A 19,704-nucleotide genomic window follows, 5' to 3' on the forward strand; every position below is an offset into this window, starting at 1 on the left:
TGCCCTCCCTCCCACCCCCCATCAACCCTCAGTTTGTTCTCAGTTTTTAACAGTCTCTAATGCTTTGGCTCTCTCCCACTCTAACCTCTTTTTTTTTTTTTTTTTTTCCTTCCCCTCCCCCATGGGTTTCTGTTATGTTTCTCAGGATCCGCATAAGAGTGAAACCATATGGTATCTGTCTTTCTCTGTATGGCTTATTTCACTTAGCATCACACTCTCCAGTTCCATCCATGTTGCTACAAAAGGCCATATTTCATTTTTTCTCATTGCCACGTAGTATTCCATTGTGTATATAAACCACAATTTCTTTATCCATTCATCAGTTGATGGACATTTAGGCTCTTTCCATAATTTGGCTATTGTTGAGAGTGCCGCTATAAACATTGGGGTACAGGTGCCCCTATGCATCAGTACTCCTGTATCCCTTGGATAAATTCCTAGCAGTGCTATTGCTGGGTCATAGGGTAGGTCTATTTTTAATTTTCTGAGGAACCTCCACACTGCTTTCCAGAGCGGCTGCACCAATTTGCATTCCCACCAACAGTGCAAGAGGGTTCCTGTTTCTCCACATCCTCTCCAGCATCTATAGTCTCCTGATTTCTTCATTTTGGCCACTCTGACTGGCGTGAGGTGGTATCTGAGTGTGGTTTTGATTTGTATTTCCCTGATAAGGAGCGACGTTGAACATCTTTTCATGTGCCTGTTGGCCATCCGGATGTCTTCTTTAGAGAAGTGTCTATTCATGTTTTCTGCCCATTTCTTCACTGGGTTATTTGTTTTTCGGGTGTGGAGTTTGATGAGCTCTTTATAGATTTTGGATACTAGCCCTTTGTCCGATGTGTCATTTGCAAATATCTTTTCCCATTCCGTTGGTTGCCTTTTAGTTTTGTTGGTTGTTTCCTTTGCTGTGCAGAAGCTTTTTATCTTCATAAGGTCCCAGTAATTCACTTTTGCTTTTAATTCCCTTGCCTTTGGGGATGTGCCGAGTAAGAGATTGCTACGGCTGAGGTCAGAGAGGTCTTTTCCTGCTTTCTCCTCTAAAGTTTTGATGGTTTCCTGTCTCACATTCAGGTCCTTTATCCATGTTGAGTTTATTTTTGTGAATGGTGTGAGAAAGTGGTCTAGTTTCAACCTTCTGCATGTTGCTGTCCAGATCTCCCAGCACCATTTGTTAAAGAGACTGTCTTTTTTCCATTGGATGTTCTTTCCTGCTTTGTCAAAGATGAGTTGGCCATACGTTTGTGGGTCTAGTTCTGGGGTTTCTATTCTATTCCATTGGTCTATGTGTCTGTTTTTATGCCAATACCATGCTGACTTGATGATGACAGCTTTGTAGTAGAGGCTAAAGTCTGGGATTGTGATGCCTCCTGCTTTGGTCTTCTTCTTCAAAATTACTTTGGCTATTCGGGGCCTTTTGTGGTTCCATATGAATTTTAGGATTGCTTGTTCTAGTTTCGAGAAGAATGCTGGTGCAATTTTGATTGGGATTGCATTGAATGTGTAGATAGCTTTGGGTAGTATTGACATTTTGACAATATTTATTCTTCCAATCCATGAGCAGGGAATGTCTTTCCATTTCTTTATATCTTCTTCAATTTCCTTCATCAGCTTTCTATAGTTTTCAGCATACAGATCTTTTACATCTTTGGTTAGATTTATTCCTAGGTATTTTATGCTTCTTGGTGCAATTGTGAATGGGATCAGTTTCTTCATTTGTCTTTCTGTTGCTTCATTGTTAGTGTATAAGAATGCAACTGATTTCTGCACATTGATTTTGTATCCTGCAACTTTGCTGAATTCATGTATCAGTTCTAGCAGACTTTTGGTGGAGTCTATCGGATTTTCCATGTATAATATCATGTCATCTGCAAAAAGCGAAAGCTTGACTTCATCTTTGCCAATTTTGATGCCTTTGATTTCCTTTTGTTGTCTGATTGCTGATGCTAGAACTTCCAGCACTATGTTAAACAACAGCGGTGACAGTGGGCATCCCTGTCGTGTTCCTGATCTCAGGGAAAAAGCTCTCAGTTTTTCCCCGTTGAGGATGATGTTAGCTGTGGGCTTTTCATAAATGGCCTTTATGATGTTTAAGTATGTTCCTTCTATCCCGACTTTCTTGAGGGTTTTTATTAAGAAAGGGTGCTGGATTTTGTCAAAGGCCTTTTCTGCATCGATTGACAGGATCATATGGTTCTTCTCTTTTTTTTTGTTAATGTGATGTATCACGTTGATCGATTTGCGAATGTTGAACCAGCCCTGCATCCCAGGAATGAATCCCACTTGATCATGGTGAATAATTCTTTTTATATGCTGTTGAATTCGATTTGCTAGTATCTTATTAAGAATTTTTGCATCCATATTCATCAGGGATATTGGCCTGTAGTTCTCTTTTTTTACTGGGTCTCTGTCTGGTTTAGGAATCAAAGTAATACTGGCTTCATAGAATGAGTCTGGAAGTTTTCCTTCCCTTTCTATTTCTTGGAATAGCTTGAGAAGGATAGGTATTATCTCTGCTTTAAATGTCTGGTAGAACTCCCCTGGGAAGCCATCTGGTCCTGGACTCTTATTTGTTGGGAGATTTTTGATAACCGATTCAATTTCTTCGCTGGTTATGGGTCTGTTCAAGCTTTCTATTTCCTCCTGATTGAGTTTTGGAAGAGTGTGGGTGTTTAGAAATTTGTCCATTTCTTCCAGGTTGTCCAATTTGCTGGCATATAATTTTTCATAGTATTCCCTGATAATTGTTTGTATCTCTGAGGGATTGGTTGTAATCATTCCATTTTCATTCATGATTTTATCTATTTGGGTCATCTCCCTTTTCTTTTTGAGAAGCCTGGCTAGAGGTTTGTCAATTTTGTTTATTTTTTCAAAAAACCAACTCTTGGTTTCGTTGATCTGCTCTACAGTTTTTTTAGATTCTATATTGTTTATTTCTGCTCTGATCTTTATTATTTCTCTTCTTCTGCTGGGTTTAGGCTGCCTTTGCTGTTCTGCTTCTATTTCCTTTAGGTGTGCTGTTAGATTTTGTATTTGGGATTTTTCTTGTTTCTTGAGATAGGCCTGGATTGCAATGTATTTTCCTCTCAGGACTGCCTTCGCTGCATCCCAAAGCGTTTGGATTGTTGTATTTTCATTTTCGTTTGTTTCCATATATGTTTTAATTTCTTCTCTAATTGCCTGGTTGACCCACTCATTCGTTAGTAAGGTGTTCTTTAACCTCCATGCTTTTGGAGGTTTTCCAGACTTTTTCCTGTGGTTGATTTCAAGCTTCATAGCATTGTGGTCTGAAAGTATGCATGGTATAATTTCAATTCTTGTAAACTTATGAAGGGCTGTTTTGTGACCCAGTATATGATCTATCTTGGAGAATGTTCCATGTGCACTCGAGAAGAAAGTATATTCTGTTGCTTTGGGATGCAGAGTTCTAAATATATCTGTCAAGTCCATCTGATCCAATGTATCATTCAGGGCCCTTGTTTCTTTATTGACTGTGTGTCTAGATGATCTATCCATTTCTGTAAGTGGGGTGTTAAAGTCCCCTGCAATGACCACATTCTTATCAATAAGGTTGCTTATGTTTATGAGTAATTGTTTTATATATCTGGGGGCTTGGGTATTTGGCGCATAGACATTTATAATAGTTAGCTCTTCCTGGTGGATAGACCCTGTGATTATTATATAATGCCCTTCTTCATCTCTTGTTACAGCCTTTAATTTAAAGTCTAGTTTGTCTGATATAAGTATCGCTACTCCAGCTTTCTTTTGGCTTCCAGGAGCATGATAAATAGTTCTCCATCCCCTCACTCTCAATCTAAAGGTGTCCTCAGATCTAAAATGAGTCTCTTGTAGACAGCAAATAGATGGGTCTTGTTTTTTTATCCATTCTGATACCCTATGTCTTTTAGTTGGCGCATTTAATCCATTTACATTCAGTGTTATTATAGAAAGATATGGGTTTAGAGTCATTGTGATGTCTGTATGTTTTATGCTTGTAGTGATGTCTCTGGTACTTTGTCTCACAGGATCCCCCTTAGGATCTCTTGTAGGGCTGGTTTCGTGGTGACAAATTCCTTCAGTTTTTGTTTGTTTGGGAAGACCTTTATCTCTCCTTCTATTCTAAATGACAGACTTGCTGGATAAAGGATTCTCGGCTGCATATTTTTTCTGTTTAGCACACTGTAGATATCGTGCCAAGCCTTTCTGGCCTGCCAAGTTTCAAAGGAGAGATCAGTCACGAGTCTTATAGGTCTCCCTTTATATGTGAGGGCACGTTTATCCCTTGCTGCTTTCAGAATTTTCTCTTTATCCTTGTATTTTGCCAGTTTCACTATGATATGTCGTGCAGAAGATCGATTCAAGTTACGTCTGAAGGGAGTTCTCTGTGCCTCTTGGATTTCAATGCCTTTTTCCTTCCCCAGTTCAGGGAAGTTCTCAGCTATAATTTGTTCAAGTACCCCTTCAGCACCCTTCCCTCTCTCTTCCTCCTCTGGGATACCAATTATGCGTATATTATTTTTTTTTAGTGTATCACTTAGTTCTCTAATTTTCCCCTCATACTCCTGGATTTTTTTATCTCTCTTTCTTTCAGCTTCCTCTTTCTCCATAACTTTATCTTCTAGTTCACCTATTCTCTCCTCTGCCTCTTCAAGCCGAGCCATCGTGGATTCCATTTTGTTTTGCAATTCGTTTAAAGCGTTTTTCAACTCCTCGTGACTGTTCCTTAGTCCCTCGATCTTTGTGGCAAGAGATTCTCTGCTGTCCTGTATACTGTTTTCAAGCCCAGCGATTAATTTTATGACTATTATTCTAAATTCACTTTCTGTTATATTATTTAAATCCTTTTTGATCAGTTCATTAGCTGTTGTTATTTCCTGGAGATTCTTCTGAGGGGAATTCTTCCGTTTGGTCATTTTGGAGAGTGCCTGGCGTGGTGAGGACCTGCAGTGCACTTCCCCTGTGCTGTGGTGTATAACTGGAGTTAGTGGGCGGGGCCACAGTCCGACCCGATGTCTGCCCCCAGCCCACGCTGGGGCCACAGTCAGACTGGTGTGTGCCTTCTCTTCCCCTCTCCTAGGGGCGGGATTCACTGTGGGGTGGCGTGTCCCGTCTGGGCTACTTGCACACTGCCAGGCTTGTGTTGCTGGGGATCTGGCGTATTAGCTGGGGTGGGTAGGCAAGGTGCATGGGGGCTGGAGGGGCAGGCTTAGCTCGCTTCTCCTTAGGTGATCCACTTCAGGAGGAGCCCTGTGGCAGCGGGAGGGAGTCAGATCCGCTGCCGGAGGTTTGGCTCCGCAGAAGCACAGAGTTGGGTGTTTGCGCTGCACGAGCAAGTTCCCTGGCAGGAACTGGTTCCCTTTGGGATTTTGGCTGGGGGATGGGCGGGGGAGATGGCGCTGGCGCCTTTGTTCCCCGCCAAGCTGAGCTCTGCCGTCCGGGGGCTCAGCAGCTCTCCCTCCCTTTGTCCTCCAGCCTTCCCGCTTTCCGAGCAGAGCTGTTAACTTATGACCTCCCAGGCGCTAAGTCGCGCTTGCTGTGGGAACACAGTCTGTCCGGCCCCTCCGCTTTTGCCAGCCAGACTCGGGGGCTCTGCTTGGCCGGCGAGCCACCCCTCCACCCCGGCTCCCTCCCGCCAGTCCGTGGAGCGCGCACCGCCTCGCCGCCCTTCCTACCCTCTTCCGTGGGCCTCTAGTCTGCGCTTGACTCCGGAGACTCCCTTCTGCTAATCCTCTGGCGGTTTTCTGGGTTCTTTAGGCAGGTGTAGGTGGAATCTAAGTGATCGGCAGGACGCGCTGTGAGCCCCGCGTCCTCCTACGCCGCCATCTTCCGGAACCCCTCAATCGGGGCAATTCGATAATTAGATTTTTAAGGGAAGGTTGAAACTAACCCCTCTTTACTTTTATGTATGCCTCTTATTTAGATACAATATTTCTCATTCATTTTATATTCAACTTTCATAGAAAATGTGAGTGGATACAAATGCATATTGATTATATTATGCCTTTGATTTAGGAAGAAATTAAGGTAAAAAAGCCACTGTCACCTCCAAAGGCATGCTCTACTGCTGGCTCTTGTTCTTCAGAGGTGATGAGTACCAAGACCGACGTCAAAGAGAACACCATTTGCATACCAAACTATCTGGATCAGGAAATCAAAGTAAGAGGCAGATTTTTTAAATCCATAACTTAGGAACAGCATGAACATACAAAAAGTCACATTACTAACATCCTTAAAACTCTTTAGTGGCTCCCCTTGACAACTGAATTGATTTAAAACCACTTAGCCTGAAATCCAGGGCCTACTTCTATTTTTATTTCCAGTTTTCTCCCTGGAATCCCGTCACTGTTATGGAAACCCAACCTTTGGTTTAGGCATAATGAAGAACTTGGCATTTGCTGAACAAGCTCAGCCCTGTTCTTCCCATGTTTTTCTTTATCATCTTCCCAATGCTTGAAAGGAACTACTTCTTGCCATTAGCTATATATTTCCTGTATATATTTTAAGGCAGAGATTCCTCCAATCAACATCCATCTCTCTCTTATCTGTGGAAAACTGTTTCCTCAAACCTACTCTGGGGTTATAAACTTAGTTATATTTATAGTAATATGTCATATCAGACTACTGGAAGGTTCTTTCCAGCCACAATTATCTCTGAGAATGACATATAATCAAGAATAAACCAATCAGCTGGTATCTGTTTTCCTTCTTTAAATCCTTTTGGTAACCTCCACATTGCCTCGCCATAAGACTCACTACAATAAATTAAAGGTGAAAATACTGTAATGATGACTTTGATAGCAGTTATAAATAAGTCTGTAGTAGCAATTACAAATAGCAGAGCATGTTATTAGGGTTATTATTGAATAATCCTGATAAGGAACTATTTTAAAAATAAAGCATAACAGTGGCATTGGGTATAATTATGCTGATGATTAAAATTGGGAAGGAAAATAAAAGGAAGGGAGGAGAAGAGGATAGAGTATCTGAAGACATGCATTGCGGTGATACATGATTTCCTGATGATTCTGGCTAAAGACTTTCTATTTATATAGAGTCTTCAGAATCACTGTCTGTCTACTCACTACCGTCTGGCACCATAGATCCTTTAAAATTCGCTCATTTCCACCCTTAGGGACTTTCCCTCTCCTTGATCCTCTCAGTGGTCACCTTCTACTCATTAAAGTCTCAGTTTAAATATCACTTAAAAATACTTTCCCTGACCATCCAAAGTCACTACCTAGTCACTCTCTATACTATTACTCTTTGTTATTTTTTGCATAACGCATGCCCTATGTGATATGTTTCTATTTATCTGTTTCAGTACTGTCTCTGCTTCCTTGCTCCACTCACACCAAAATTTAAGTCTTATGGATCTCATACTCATCTGTCTGGTTACTGCTTTATCTTCTGTGCCTAGATAAGTGCTGGGCACCTAGTAATTATTAAGTGAGTATTTATTGAATGTTGAATATAAACATTAAAAAGAAAAGTTCTACCAAGATCAAAGTGGAACTATAGAAAATCAGCTAACTATATAGGTCCTCAACTCAACCAAATGATAAACTGAGTACAGTTTTAGTAAGACTGTCTTCCTTCTTTATGCACATCAAATAATAGACCAGGAACATGATCTTATAGAACTGGGCTTTTGGGCATCTATTTAAAAAGCCTTCCTCTCAAATGCATCTTCTACCTCACAGATTTTGACTTAACTGGACATTAATACAAAATCTACTAAAATGTACTCTTTGAAAGAAGGCATCCTATCTTGTTCACAACTGATTCCTCAGCACTCATCACTTTGCTTGAAAACTATTAACTGGCACACACAGCATGGCATTTTATCTAAGAGTTCGTGGCTATTTGTTAAATAAATGAAAAGAGAAGGAGTAAAGTGAGAAAATAGGTCTTACCCAAGTTTTTTGGCTTGTATAAATGAGTCCTAAAAATAAATCTCATCTTGGTGGTATTCCAACCTTCCATGCTTTCAAAAAAAAAAAAAATCTGAAATATCTTCCAATTTCCTACTATCCAAGCTGGTAACTCTGAATGGCCGTGAAGTCAAGAAATGTTTGTGCAAGTGTGTGTATGAAAGACTGTACGGTTTTACAATTATTACTTTACGGGAAAAGAAAAACAGAACTCTGTGTCTGTTCATATCTTGTTTTTGGATTTCCTCTTCAAAATCTCGAATTTATAGAAATAAGTCTCTTTACTATTGGCACAAAAAGTCTGCCAAACACATTCATTTACTTTACAAATATCTAATATCAATGACAAAATACTAGAGTTTGGGGATATAGCTCATTCCTTCACTCACACAGGTTATGAGAGAGATTGTGCAGGTGTTGTTAAGAACATATAGGAGGAGATTTTGGAGCTGAGAGAGTCTTCAAGGGGAAAGAAACGTAAAGAATGTTTAAGACATAATTAGAAGATGAATAGAAGTATGGAAGAGATCATTCTCAGATGAGAGACCTTCATATCTAAAGGCTAAGAGGTGAGAGCACTGTTTATTCAAGAAATTAAAAACAATATGGCTGATGCAGAGTGCAGGGAGAAAGCTGCAAGAGATGAGGTTGGAGACTTATGCAGAGACCAGAAATAAAGGCTATTATCAGCCATATTGAAATGTTCAGATTCATCTGAAGTACTATGGGAAGGTAGAGTAAAATTTTAAACACTGAGTTATACTGAAATTACTTTGTAAGTATAAGAATTAAAAGGTCAGATTGGACTTTAGAAAAATCACTCTAGATACAATATGCAGAATTAATTTGGAAGGGGGAGGCAAAATTGCAAGGGAGGTACTGTGCTTCCAAAATGTTAGGTTAATTCCAAGACGTAGCTTCCTGCTGTAAACAACTATATAACTGGGAAAAATACATGAACAAACTATTTTCAAGCATTAGGCAACAGACAGTGTAGATTTATGATGGTTGATAGAAAGAAGGGAAACCATTGAGATGATCTCCACTTTCAACCTAGATTTCAGCCTGGGCTTACTCCTAATCATGGCACAGAGAGGGGGAAGCCTAAACAGAACAATAACAGAAGTAACAGCTTCACTAGGTAGAGAAAAAAGAGTTTAGAGCTTGGGGACTCTGAAGTGGCTGGAATTTACAAATAAGATACTAAAGAGGAGGAATCTGTGGAGAGAATGAGCTCCAGAAATCTGTATAGGGTTCCACAAGTCTTTAGTTCAGTATAAGTTACATATGCACAGGATGATATTCTGAGACCTGGAAGAAGAGAGCTAGTGGGAAGTAGGACATTGCTTAGAGACGCTGGCGTTCTGGTCTGCCAGAGTGGAGAGACCTTACTGAACACACCAGGAACTCAACTGAAACCCCAGAAAGTCACACCTGAAAAGAGAGTAGGGTACTCTAGCCCTCAGTAGGGGCTACTCTAGATCTATAACCTCAAATCCTAAAATCAGGATTTAGCAGACCAAATTCACCCACCAATATATTAGGTACCATCGAAAAAAACTCAATGAAAAGAAATCAGGAGGATTCCGTAAAGTACATATTCTACTTCCTCTCACTGAAAGGAGAACTATATTCTCTCAAAGTTGACCACTGAGAGATCTATAAATTAGAAGAAGCTGGGAGCAATGTGCGATCACCATATTGATGAAAAACCCATTAGAGGCAGAGTGGCCTAGGGAATACCATAGGGCTTTTTTTCTTTTTTTGCCATGGCCATTGATTTATTGTGAAATTAGGAGCCAATTTATACTCTCTTCTAGTATATTGCATTATTGAGGACAAAAATCTTAATAATATAACAAAGTTCAATATAGGGCAGTGGATTTTTCTGCCCTTTAATTTCAATTCTGTATCTCCAGCATCTAGATCAATAACAAACACAAATATCTGTTGAATTAATAATACTTCAAGAAACATTTCAGTTGATAAAACTTTAGCTAGACTCATCAAGAAAAAAAGAGAAAGGATTCAAATAAGTGAAATCAGAAATGAAAGAGAAGAAATAACAACTGACGCCACAGAAATACAAAAAAATTGTATGAGAATACTGTGAAAATTTATACGCCAACAAATTGGATAATGTAGAAGAAATGGATAAATTCCTAGAAACACACAATCTTTCAAAACTGAACCAGGAAGAAAAACAGAAAATTTGAACAGACTGATTACTAGTAACAAAATTGAATCCGTAATAAAAAAATCTCCCCACAAATGAAAAGTCCAAGACCAGATGGCTTCACAGAAATTCTACCAAACATTTAAAGAAGAGTTAATACCTTTTCTTCTTAAACTATTCCAAAAAATAAAATAGGGAGGAAAATTTCCAAATTCATTTTATGAGGCCAGCATTACCCTGATGCCAAAATCAGACAAAGGCACTACAAAAAAAAAAAAAAAAAAAAAAAAAAAAAAAAAATTACAGGCAATATCTTTGGTGAACACATATGTAAAATTCCTCAACAAAATATTAGCAAACGAAATTCAACAACACATCAAAAGGACCATTCACTATGATCAAGTGGGATTTATTCTATAGATGCAAAGGTTGTTCAATATTTGCAAATCAATGCAATATATTACATTAACAAGAGTAAAGATAAAAACCATATGATCATCTCAATAGATTCAGAAAAAGGTTTTGACAAAATACAGCATCAATCTGTGATTAAAAACTCTCAACAAAACTACATTGGGGAACATACCCCAATGTAATTAAGGCCACATATGAAAAACCCACAGCTAACAAAATACTCAATGGTGAAAAACTGAAACTTTTCCTCTAAGATCAAGAATAAGACAAGGATGGCCACTCTCACCGCTTTTACTCAACGTAGTGCTGGAAGTCCTAGTGGCAGCAATCAGCAAGAAGTGAAATAAAACACATCCAGATTGGTAAGGAAAAAGTAAAAGTTCCACTAGTTGCAGATGGCATGATACTATATACCCTTAAACACTCCACCAAAAAACTATTAGAACTAATCAATGAATTCAGTAGAGTCACAGCATACAAAATTGACATACAAAAATCACCCGTGACTCTAATAACAAGGTACAGAAAAAGAAATTAAGAAATCAATCCCATTTATAATTGCACCAAAAATAATAAAATACCTAGGGGTAAATTTAACCAAGGAGGTGAAAGAGCTATACTCTGAAACTATAAGACACTGATGAAAGAAATTGACAAAAACAATAGAAAGATATTCTATGCTCATGGATTGGAAGAATTAATATTGCTAAAAATGTCGATAGTACCTAAAGCAATCTACAGATTCATTGCAATCCTTATCAAAATACCAAAAACATTCTTCACAGAACTAGAACAAATAATACTAAAATTTTATGGAACCACAAAAGACACTGCATAGTCAAAGCAATCTTGGGAAATAACTAATCTGGAGGTATAACACAATCCCAGATTTCAAGACATATCACATAGCTACAGTAATCAAACCAGTATGGTACTGGCACAGAAATAGATACATAGATCAATGGTACAGGATAGAGAGCCAGAAATAAACCCATTCTTATATGGCCAGTCAAGCTATGACCAAGGAGGCAAGAATATACAATGGGAACAAGACAGTCTCTTCAACAAATTGTATTGGGAAAACTGGATAACAACATGAAAAACAGAGAAACGGGGCCACTTTCTTACACCACAGACAAACATATACTCAAAATGGATTAAAAACCAAAATGTGAGACCTGGAATAATAAAACTCCTAAAAGGAAGCATAGGCCGTAATCTCTTGGACATTGGCTTTAGCAATATATTTATGGATATGTCTCCTCACGGAAGGAGGACAAAAGCAAAAGACAAAAGCAAAAATAAGCTACTGGGGCTACACCAAAATAAAAAGCTTTTGCACAGCAATGGAAACCATCCACAAAACAAAAAGGCAACCTAATGAATGGGAAAATATATTTGCAAATGTATATCCAATAAAGGGTTAATATCCAAAATATATAGAGAACATATACAACTCAACATCAAAAAGCCAAACAATGCAATTACAAAACTGACAGAGGAGGGGCACGTGTTAATCATCCAACTCTTGATTTTGGCTCAGGTCAAGATCTCACAGTTGTGAGATTGAGCCCCATGTCAGGCTCCATGTGAAGCCTGCTTGTGATATTCTCTCTCTCTCTCTCTCTCTCTCTCTCTCTCTCTCTCTCTGTTTGTGTGTGTGTGTGTCTGTCTCTGTCATTCCCCCACTTTCTCTTTCCCTCTCTCTCAAAAATAAATAAACATTAAAAACAAATGAACAAAAAAACAAAGAGCACATGGCTTAAAAATGTTGGAGAAAAAGTATTATGTAAATGTGTCAGGCACATATTTGGTAACAATATATTATTTAAAAAATGTGCAGAGGGAGGTGCCTGGGTGGCTCAGTTGCTTAAGCATCCAACTTCAGCTCAGGTCATGATCTCACATTCATGAGTTCGAGCCCCCCCATCGGGCTCTGTGCTGACAGCTCAGAGCCTGGAGCCTGCTTCAGATTCTGTCTCCCTCTCTCTCTGCCCCTCCCCTACTCTCTCTCTCTCTCTTTCTCAAAAATAAATAAACATTTAAAAAAATGTCAGAGGATCTGAATTGACATTTTTCCAAAGATGGCCAATAGACACATGGAAATGTGCTCAGTATCACTCATCATCAGTGAAACGCAAATCAAAACCACAATGAGATATCACCTCACACCTGTCAGAATGGCTGGTATCAAAAAGGCAATAATAACAAGTGCTGGTGAGGATGCGGAGAAAAGAGAATGCCTGTACACTGTTAGTGGGAATGCAAATTGGTGCAGCTACTGTGAAGAACAGTATGGAGTTTCCTCAAAAAATTAAAAATTGGAAATACCATATGATCCAGTAATTCCACTACCCAAAGAAAATGAAAACAGTAATTCAAAAAGATGTACGCACCCCTATGTTCATTGCAGCATTATTCACCATAGCAAAGATATGGAAGCCCCTCCAGTGTCCATTGATAGATAAATGGATGAAGAAGATACATATATACATACATACACACCATATCTTATACGTACATACACATACATATATACAATGGACTGTTGTTTCATTATAAAAAAGTGTGAGATTGTGCCATTTGTGACAACATGGATGGACCCAGACGGTATTATGCTAAGTGAATAAATCAGACAAAGAAAGAAAATACCATATGATTTCACTTACATATGGAATATGAAAAACAACACAAAGGAACAAACAAAACAGACTCTTTTTTGGTTAAAAATGTTTTAATGTTTATTTACTTTTAAGAGAGAGAGACAGATGGAGTGTGAGTGGGGGAGGGGCAGAGAGAGGGGGAAACACAGAATCTGAATCAGGCTCCAGGCTCTGAGCTGTCAGCACAGAGCCCAACTCGGGGCTCAAACTCAGGAATCGTGAGATCATGACCTGAGCTGAAGTCAGATGCTCAACTGACTGAGCCACCCAGGTGCCCCCAAACAGACTCTGAAATACAGAGAACTAGTAGTTGCCAGGGGGTAAGTGGGTAAGGCGATGGGCAAAATAGGTGACGACGATTAAGAAACACAGACTTCCAGTTATAAAATAAATAAGTCATGGAGATAAAAAGTACAGCATAGGGATTGTAGCCAACAATATTATAATCATGTTGCATGGTGCCTACATTAATTTGGTGAGCATCGAGTAATGTATAGAACTGTCAAATCACTATGTTGTACACCATGTTGTATTGTATGTAAACTATACTTCAATAATAAATTTTAAAAAAAGGAAAGATTTCAGGCACGCTAGGGAAAAGGATGTTGCAGAAGCTCAAGCAAGAATCGATGATAGTTTAGACTGGGCCAAGGGTGTGGAGATAAAAAGAAATGGAGAGATTTGAGAAATATTTAGAAGAAAGAATTTACTGAACTTGTCTGGCAGCATACTGTAGATGCAAGGGAGTCATCCAGGATGAATCTCAGGGTCTGGCTTGGACATATATTCAGTGTATGCCAGAGCTGTCCATCGAGGTAAGGGAACCAGGAGGAACCAAGTGTGGAGCAGGTTTTAGAAAGAAGAAGATGGGTTTAGTTTTAGATAATTTGGGTTCAAAGTATCTATAGTATATCTAGGTGGATACATTTGGTAGGCAGCTGGATACATAGGACTGAATTTCAGATATGTCTAATTCTAAGAACAGACACAATTTAGAATCAAACTGGAAACATCATTACTTGTGTTTAAAGTTTTGTACTTTAATGCTTATTATAGTCCATTTTTATTAGAATTATTTCATATATTTATCTCCTCTATCTTCTACATTTCAGACCCTAGCTCCGAATTTAAAACACACACACACACACACACACACACACATACACACGTCAAGGAAGGATACTGACTGCCAAAAGTGAATTATATTCCTAGCCCATTGGACCAACCACTGTGTTCAGGGAACTGAGGAAAAATGACTCCAGCTAGATTCACCCACTACGGTACAGCAGGGATAGAGTTGTGTGACTGGAAAACCCCAATTAGAACCCCATGGTGCAGTGGGAAAGGATCCATTCCCCAAAAAGAAGGAAAGTGAATTGCCCCTCCGGAAGATGTGGATACTGAGCAGACAAAACAAAAGGAACACTGTATTACCTAACCCAAACTATTACTTGTGTTGATTTTTTGTTTGTTTTCTCTTTGAAATCTGGTTCCCAGGCTAAAATCCCAATTGACTTAATTGAGCAGTGGGTACAGAGCGACATTTGGGCGATAAGATTGTGGAGACAGTAAAGGAAATCTTGTAACACTTACACCATTTATTTGCTGACTCTGTAATTCTAATATTCTCTGTCAGATTCTGGCAAAGCTCTGTAACGTTTTACGTACTGATTCCCTGGCGGAAGTTCTACAGTGGCTGGTTCATGCCAGCACAAAAGGTGAGATTAAAATAAGCATTTGCAAACACTGGGCTCAGTTTATTGTCAGAAAGTGTGAATGCGCCAATATGTGAAGTGTTCTACCTGGGATTTGCAAAGATAATGTTGCAATATTATTTCCCTAGTACTTCGGTATCAGAGTCTCTGTAGTCCTCTATAACTCTATAACAGTCCTCTATACTGACTGTATGCAACTGGTCACTCAGTGACCCCAAATTTGGTATGCCCCACATTAAACTGCTTTGGGTGGTGTGAAACACGTGTGTCCAGGGCTGGCTTGTGCTTCTTCTCCTAAGTCCATACACCGAGGTGTCTCCCTGAGTATATTTTCTGGCCTACCGTGAACCGTGAACACAGAGCCTGTTTCCTTTCTCTGGTATGGGTGGCTATTGCACAGCCTTCCAAGTTCTAGATTCTAATAGCTCTGCCAGTTCCCCCACCCAAATCATCAACTCAGTCATCTCTCAGCCTCCTTTTGGGCCTGTGTGGCCTGTTCCATGAAAACATATACCAGTCCCATGTGGGCCAGCCATAAATAGCATAGAGTGGCTTCCCTCAAACCTAGCTCGTCATCAGATTGAGGCAAAACTTCTGAGGTGGGCAGAGCCTGAGAATTTGCATTTCTAACAAGTTCCTAGGTGCTGATAATGCTGGTCTGGGGGCTACTTTTTGAGAATCTGCACCAATAAAAGTTAGGAAATATGGATGTGTTAGAGATAGACTCATATCCTTAAATGGGGAGAATTTTGGCAATAGTACTTTACCCAGGAATTCAAGACTACTTGGCAAGCAATTAAGAAGTATTTGGGGGCAAGGAGTCTTTGATTATTATTTTTTCTTTTTAAGAATGTAACTTAAAAATATACACAAGTAATTAAGTACTTATTGTTGAGGGGAAAAACCCAAATGAACCAGAAAAAAAAATATGAGAAAGGAAGAATAATAATCAATAAAATCATTACAGACATTATTTCAGTGACTACTTTGGTAAATATCTTTATAGACATCTTATAACTATTTACTACTTAACTATTAGTCTGTCATTAATGAGATTATATTGTACTTATTATTTTGTGTAGATATGCTTTCTTTTATTTGGCAGCAGCCTGAAAGGCTGGGTTTTGTACTCAATATTTAAAAAGAATTCCACTGCCATTCAGGGACAAGTGCCTCAGTGAACTAACAGCTCGGGGCACTCTATAGTATCACAGGTCAATAGAAATCAGGTTGATGTGAACCAATTTTTCTGCAGAAACCTTGACTCATGAATAAATGCCTACTTGGAAAACGGATTACCATACCAGCCTTTCACACTAGAGTGCTGGATAAAAGAACCAATCCTGCGTTTCTAGTCAACATGATAATTATAACCTTTATGCCCACCCTTGTTCTTTAAATCAGAAAAAGAGTGGATCTCAGCTTTGATTCATGCTGAAATGGCTGAGATAAATTTGTTGACTCAACGAAGAAACATCTCAGCAGAACTAGCAACAGAGAGTAGGAAGCCACCCAAAGTTAAATCGCCCCCAAATTCACCTGCAAAATCTAAAGTACTGACCAAATCGAGGGAAAGACAGCAACCAACCAGGTAATTAGATATAATGGCTAAGTAGATATGGTACAGAAAGACTTTCAGTTTTCTTTTTGTTACCTTTCAAAACACTAAACATTCTGATGTTTTAAGTCTCCTCTTTATTCAGCAGGGGACCACCATGTGTATTTATTTTCTTTCATTTTCATAAATGTAATATGAGAATTATTCTAAATCCTATTTTAGCCACCCAGACATCTAAGAAAATGTAGTTTTTTTATTTGCCCTAAAAATGGAAGCAATAAAGAAAACAGAAATTGTATTATTATTGTATATTTTGTTGAATGCATATCACACAAGTATCACTTTTTGTGTGTGTGTGTGTAGAACAATGCTAGATTAAAATAAATTGCTTCAATTAATTTCTCTGGCACACTCCTGGAGGCTACTAGAGGGAAAAATAACTACTACAGCAACTGTAAATTATTTTAGTAGAAATTTTTCTTAAAACTTATAATTTCAATGACAGAAGAAAATACATATTTATGTGTAATACCATGGTGAAAGAATGTGGTAAGATGTTATTTAAGTCGGGAGAAAAAGTCTTGTTACTTTAAAATTAAAAGTTGGGTAAAACTTAAACTGAGAAAAAATAAATATTCAAAACCCAAGTCACTTTAAAAACGTTTGAGACAGGGGAAAGTTCTGTATTGCAAGTTGTCTCCACTTTAAAGTTTCCATAGAGTTGGAAACTGGGAAATAGGATCAGTCTTTCTAACTTAGTGAATAATATATGATGTACTGTTTAGATATGACTCAAAGTCAGAAGAATATCTCATTGGAAAGTACCTTTAATACTGTCTCCATTGAAAAACAAAGAATTGGGATAAAATATTTAAGATACATATATACTTAGCTTACTGATCATAGTGCAGTCTATAGAAAATACTTGTTTGTATCTGTGAATTTCATTTTCTATTTCTCCATTTGATTTAGAGTGTCAAGTCAAGGATCTGAAGGAAATAAGGAAGTACCAAAAGGTTAAGTACAGTTTGTGATACTCAGTTGGTATAGAGAAACCAATAAGTATCTATCTATTTAGGGACACAGACGAGGACAGGGACCTATGGTTTTAAAAGCAGTGCAATACCATAATGATTTCCAATTACTCTTAAGGGACAGTGTGTGCTGAATTTCTCATTGAGATAAATTTGACATAAACTTAACTTTGTTTTGAAAGGCAAAGTGCCTCATCAGGGACAGACACTCTAAGAAACAAGACAGCAGGATACATAGGTTTGGTCTGGCCGATCCAGGAGAGGCCCTGCACTGACCTAACAAAAAGACAATGATCTCAGGGTTTTGCTTCTTCATAGGTTAACTGTGAAGCTAAGTGATTTTAACTAGAAACCAAGTCAACCATAGAAAACAGTAAAATGGCAATCAGCCACAAGCAGATGCTTTATGAGACAGCTAAAAAACAATAGAGAGGAGTAGTTCTCTGTCCCAGCCACACCCTACAGTTTGGACCAACAAGAATCAAGAGTTGTAGAATGTCCTACTTCGGTTCAGAATAGCCCAACTGAAACATCCCTGTGGGTTTGGCAGCTCCTAATTTAAAACAAGTGTAGCAACGATGACTATAGAGCAAAGACCAGGAGGAGTATGTCTATAAGCCTCGAACAAAAGTCTGTCCTGTTATATCTACAAGTTTCCCTTATACCAAGAATGATATGGTAATCAGAGTTCTTTGAGGTCACTCTAAACCCCAGCAGCTTTTGTTAGGGTTAACACCAAAGAGGGCCAATGTGTTAATAGGCAATAAGAAATAAAACTTAGAAGTTAGAAAATACTCCCTTATACTGACATGCCAAGGATGGTCTATTGTATGATTCCTACCAAACTCCTCACCCTAAGACCACAAAGTCATGACAGTGATGGTTTCTATTACTCAGCTTTACGTCTTACCTGTTGGCCCCAAATATATTTTACCCTATCTAGATATTTGGAAAACTTTTGTATAGAAGCCCCAATCATACTTGTCTCCAGGGGTGATAGTCAGCATCTCCCCAAATCCTTATTCTGGCTTGGGTTTGACCATATAGGTCTTGGGAAGCTCTTATGAATACAATTGACTTGTTTTAATCTGCTTATCTATTTTCTTTTTTGTCTTTCAAAACCATAGATCCTTTTCCTTCCTCTCGCTGTTCCCATTCTTACCTATCACCTCTACAGATCACTAATTCTAATTAATTCCTACCAAAATAATGTTTGATTTTAAGAGGATATAACATATCCTGCATGTTACAAAAAATATTACTCATTAAAAATGAGCAGGTAGTAAGAAAGATGAGACTGGGTTCTTTTATGAATGTTGGGTATATTTGATTCGCCTAAACTTCATATAGTTTTTTTTTTTTTATGTCATTTGCTACTAAAACATGGCAGAAGCTATATTTATGTCTCAATTTTGGCCTTATTTAGACTTTTTCTATTTCAGAGGCTGAACACAGGCCTCCATTTTTTATAAGAAGAAATAAGATGAAAATGCCCATTGCAGAATATTTCAGCAGACCGAAGTCTCCTCCCAGGCCTAAAACTCAGGAAAGCATATCAACAAAACCAATGTCAGCAAGAAGTATACAACAAGGATGCACTCTCTCTCCCCAGAGAGCATTTTATCCTTTAACATTCCAAAGGTAGAAATTCTGGACTGCGCTATTTCTTTCACAAACATGATCTTCACTCCATTACAACATCAAATTATTTTTTTAAAATATTTTGGTATCAAAGAATCAATAACTCCTCTATTTGGTGGCACATGTTCAAAGCACCTGTGTATAATGCTACTAAATAAATATTAATGGAGACAGTATTTCTATTTGTGGTTAATTTTAGCATGATCTGTAAAAGAAGTATGTTTATTTATATACCATATTTCTAGTCTTACACTAATTGCATTAATACATATGCTCAGGGCCCTGATGCTAGAAAAAAACATCCATAACAGAATTAGGCAGCTCCAATTTGACACATTCTCCGAACTCTTGATAGAGGAAAAACAAAAACAAAAACAGAATTTTAACATCTGAGCTAGTTTTCACAATCTATAGTGTTCCATTGTTGTTGGAGCACTGAATGAATTCCACAGTGATTATGAAAAAATAATGACCTTCTCCCAAAAAAGACATAAAAATTACCACTAATTTATGAGCCAGAAAGGAACTAGTTTCTACTCATTGCTAATTGTGAATGACGTTAACAAATTTACTAA

The 19,704-nt window shown here is 38.3% G+C and overlaps 1 protein-coding gene across 3 annotated transcripts in view; it reads left to right on the plus strand.

The window, feature by feature from the left end:
- CB1H4orf17 (chromosome B1 C4orf17 homolog) overlaps nucleotides 1–19,305 on the plus strand; it is a 53,724-nt gene extending 34,419 nt beyond the window's left edge. For all 3 annotated transcript variants that reach the window (XM_060654572.3, XM_060654571.3, XM_060654573.2), the window contains exons 5-9: nucleotides 6,010–6,153; nucleotides 14,818–14,899; nucleotides 16,301–16,487; nucleotides 17,427–17,470; nucleotides 18,931–19,305. In XM_060654572.3, the coding sequence (XP_060510555.1) occupies nucleotides 6,010–6,153; nucleotides 14,818–14,899; nucleotides 16,301–16,487; nucleotides 17,427–17,470; nucleotides 18,931–19,133 (660 nt within the window). In that variant the 3' untranslated portion in view covers nucleotides 19,134–19,305. The remainder of the gene's footprint in view (nucleotides 1–6,009; nucleotides 6,154–14,817; nucleotides 14,900–16,300; nucleotides 16,488–17,426; nucleotides 17,471–18,930) is intronic.
- The last annotated feature ends 399 nt before the right edge of the window (nucleotides 19,306–19,704 follow it).

Source organism: Panthera onca, chromosome B1 (genome assembly GCF_046562875.1).
Source record: "Panthera onca isolate mPanOnc1 chromosome B1, mPanOnc1 haplotype 2, whole genome shotgun sequence".
In the NCBI taxonomy this organism is placed as follows: domain Eukaryota; kingdom Metazoa; phylum Chordata; class Mammalia; order Carnivora; family Felidae; genus Panthera; species Panthera onca.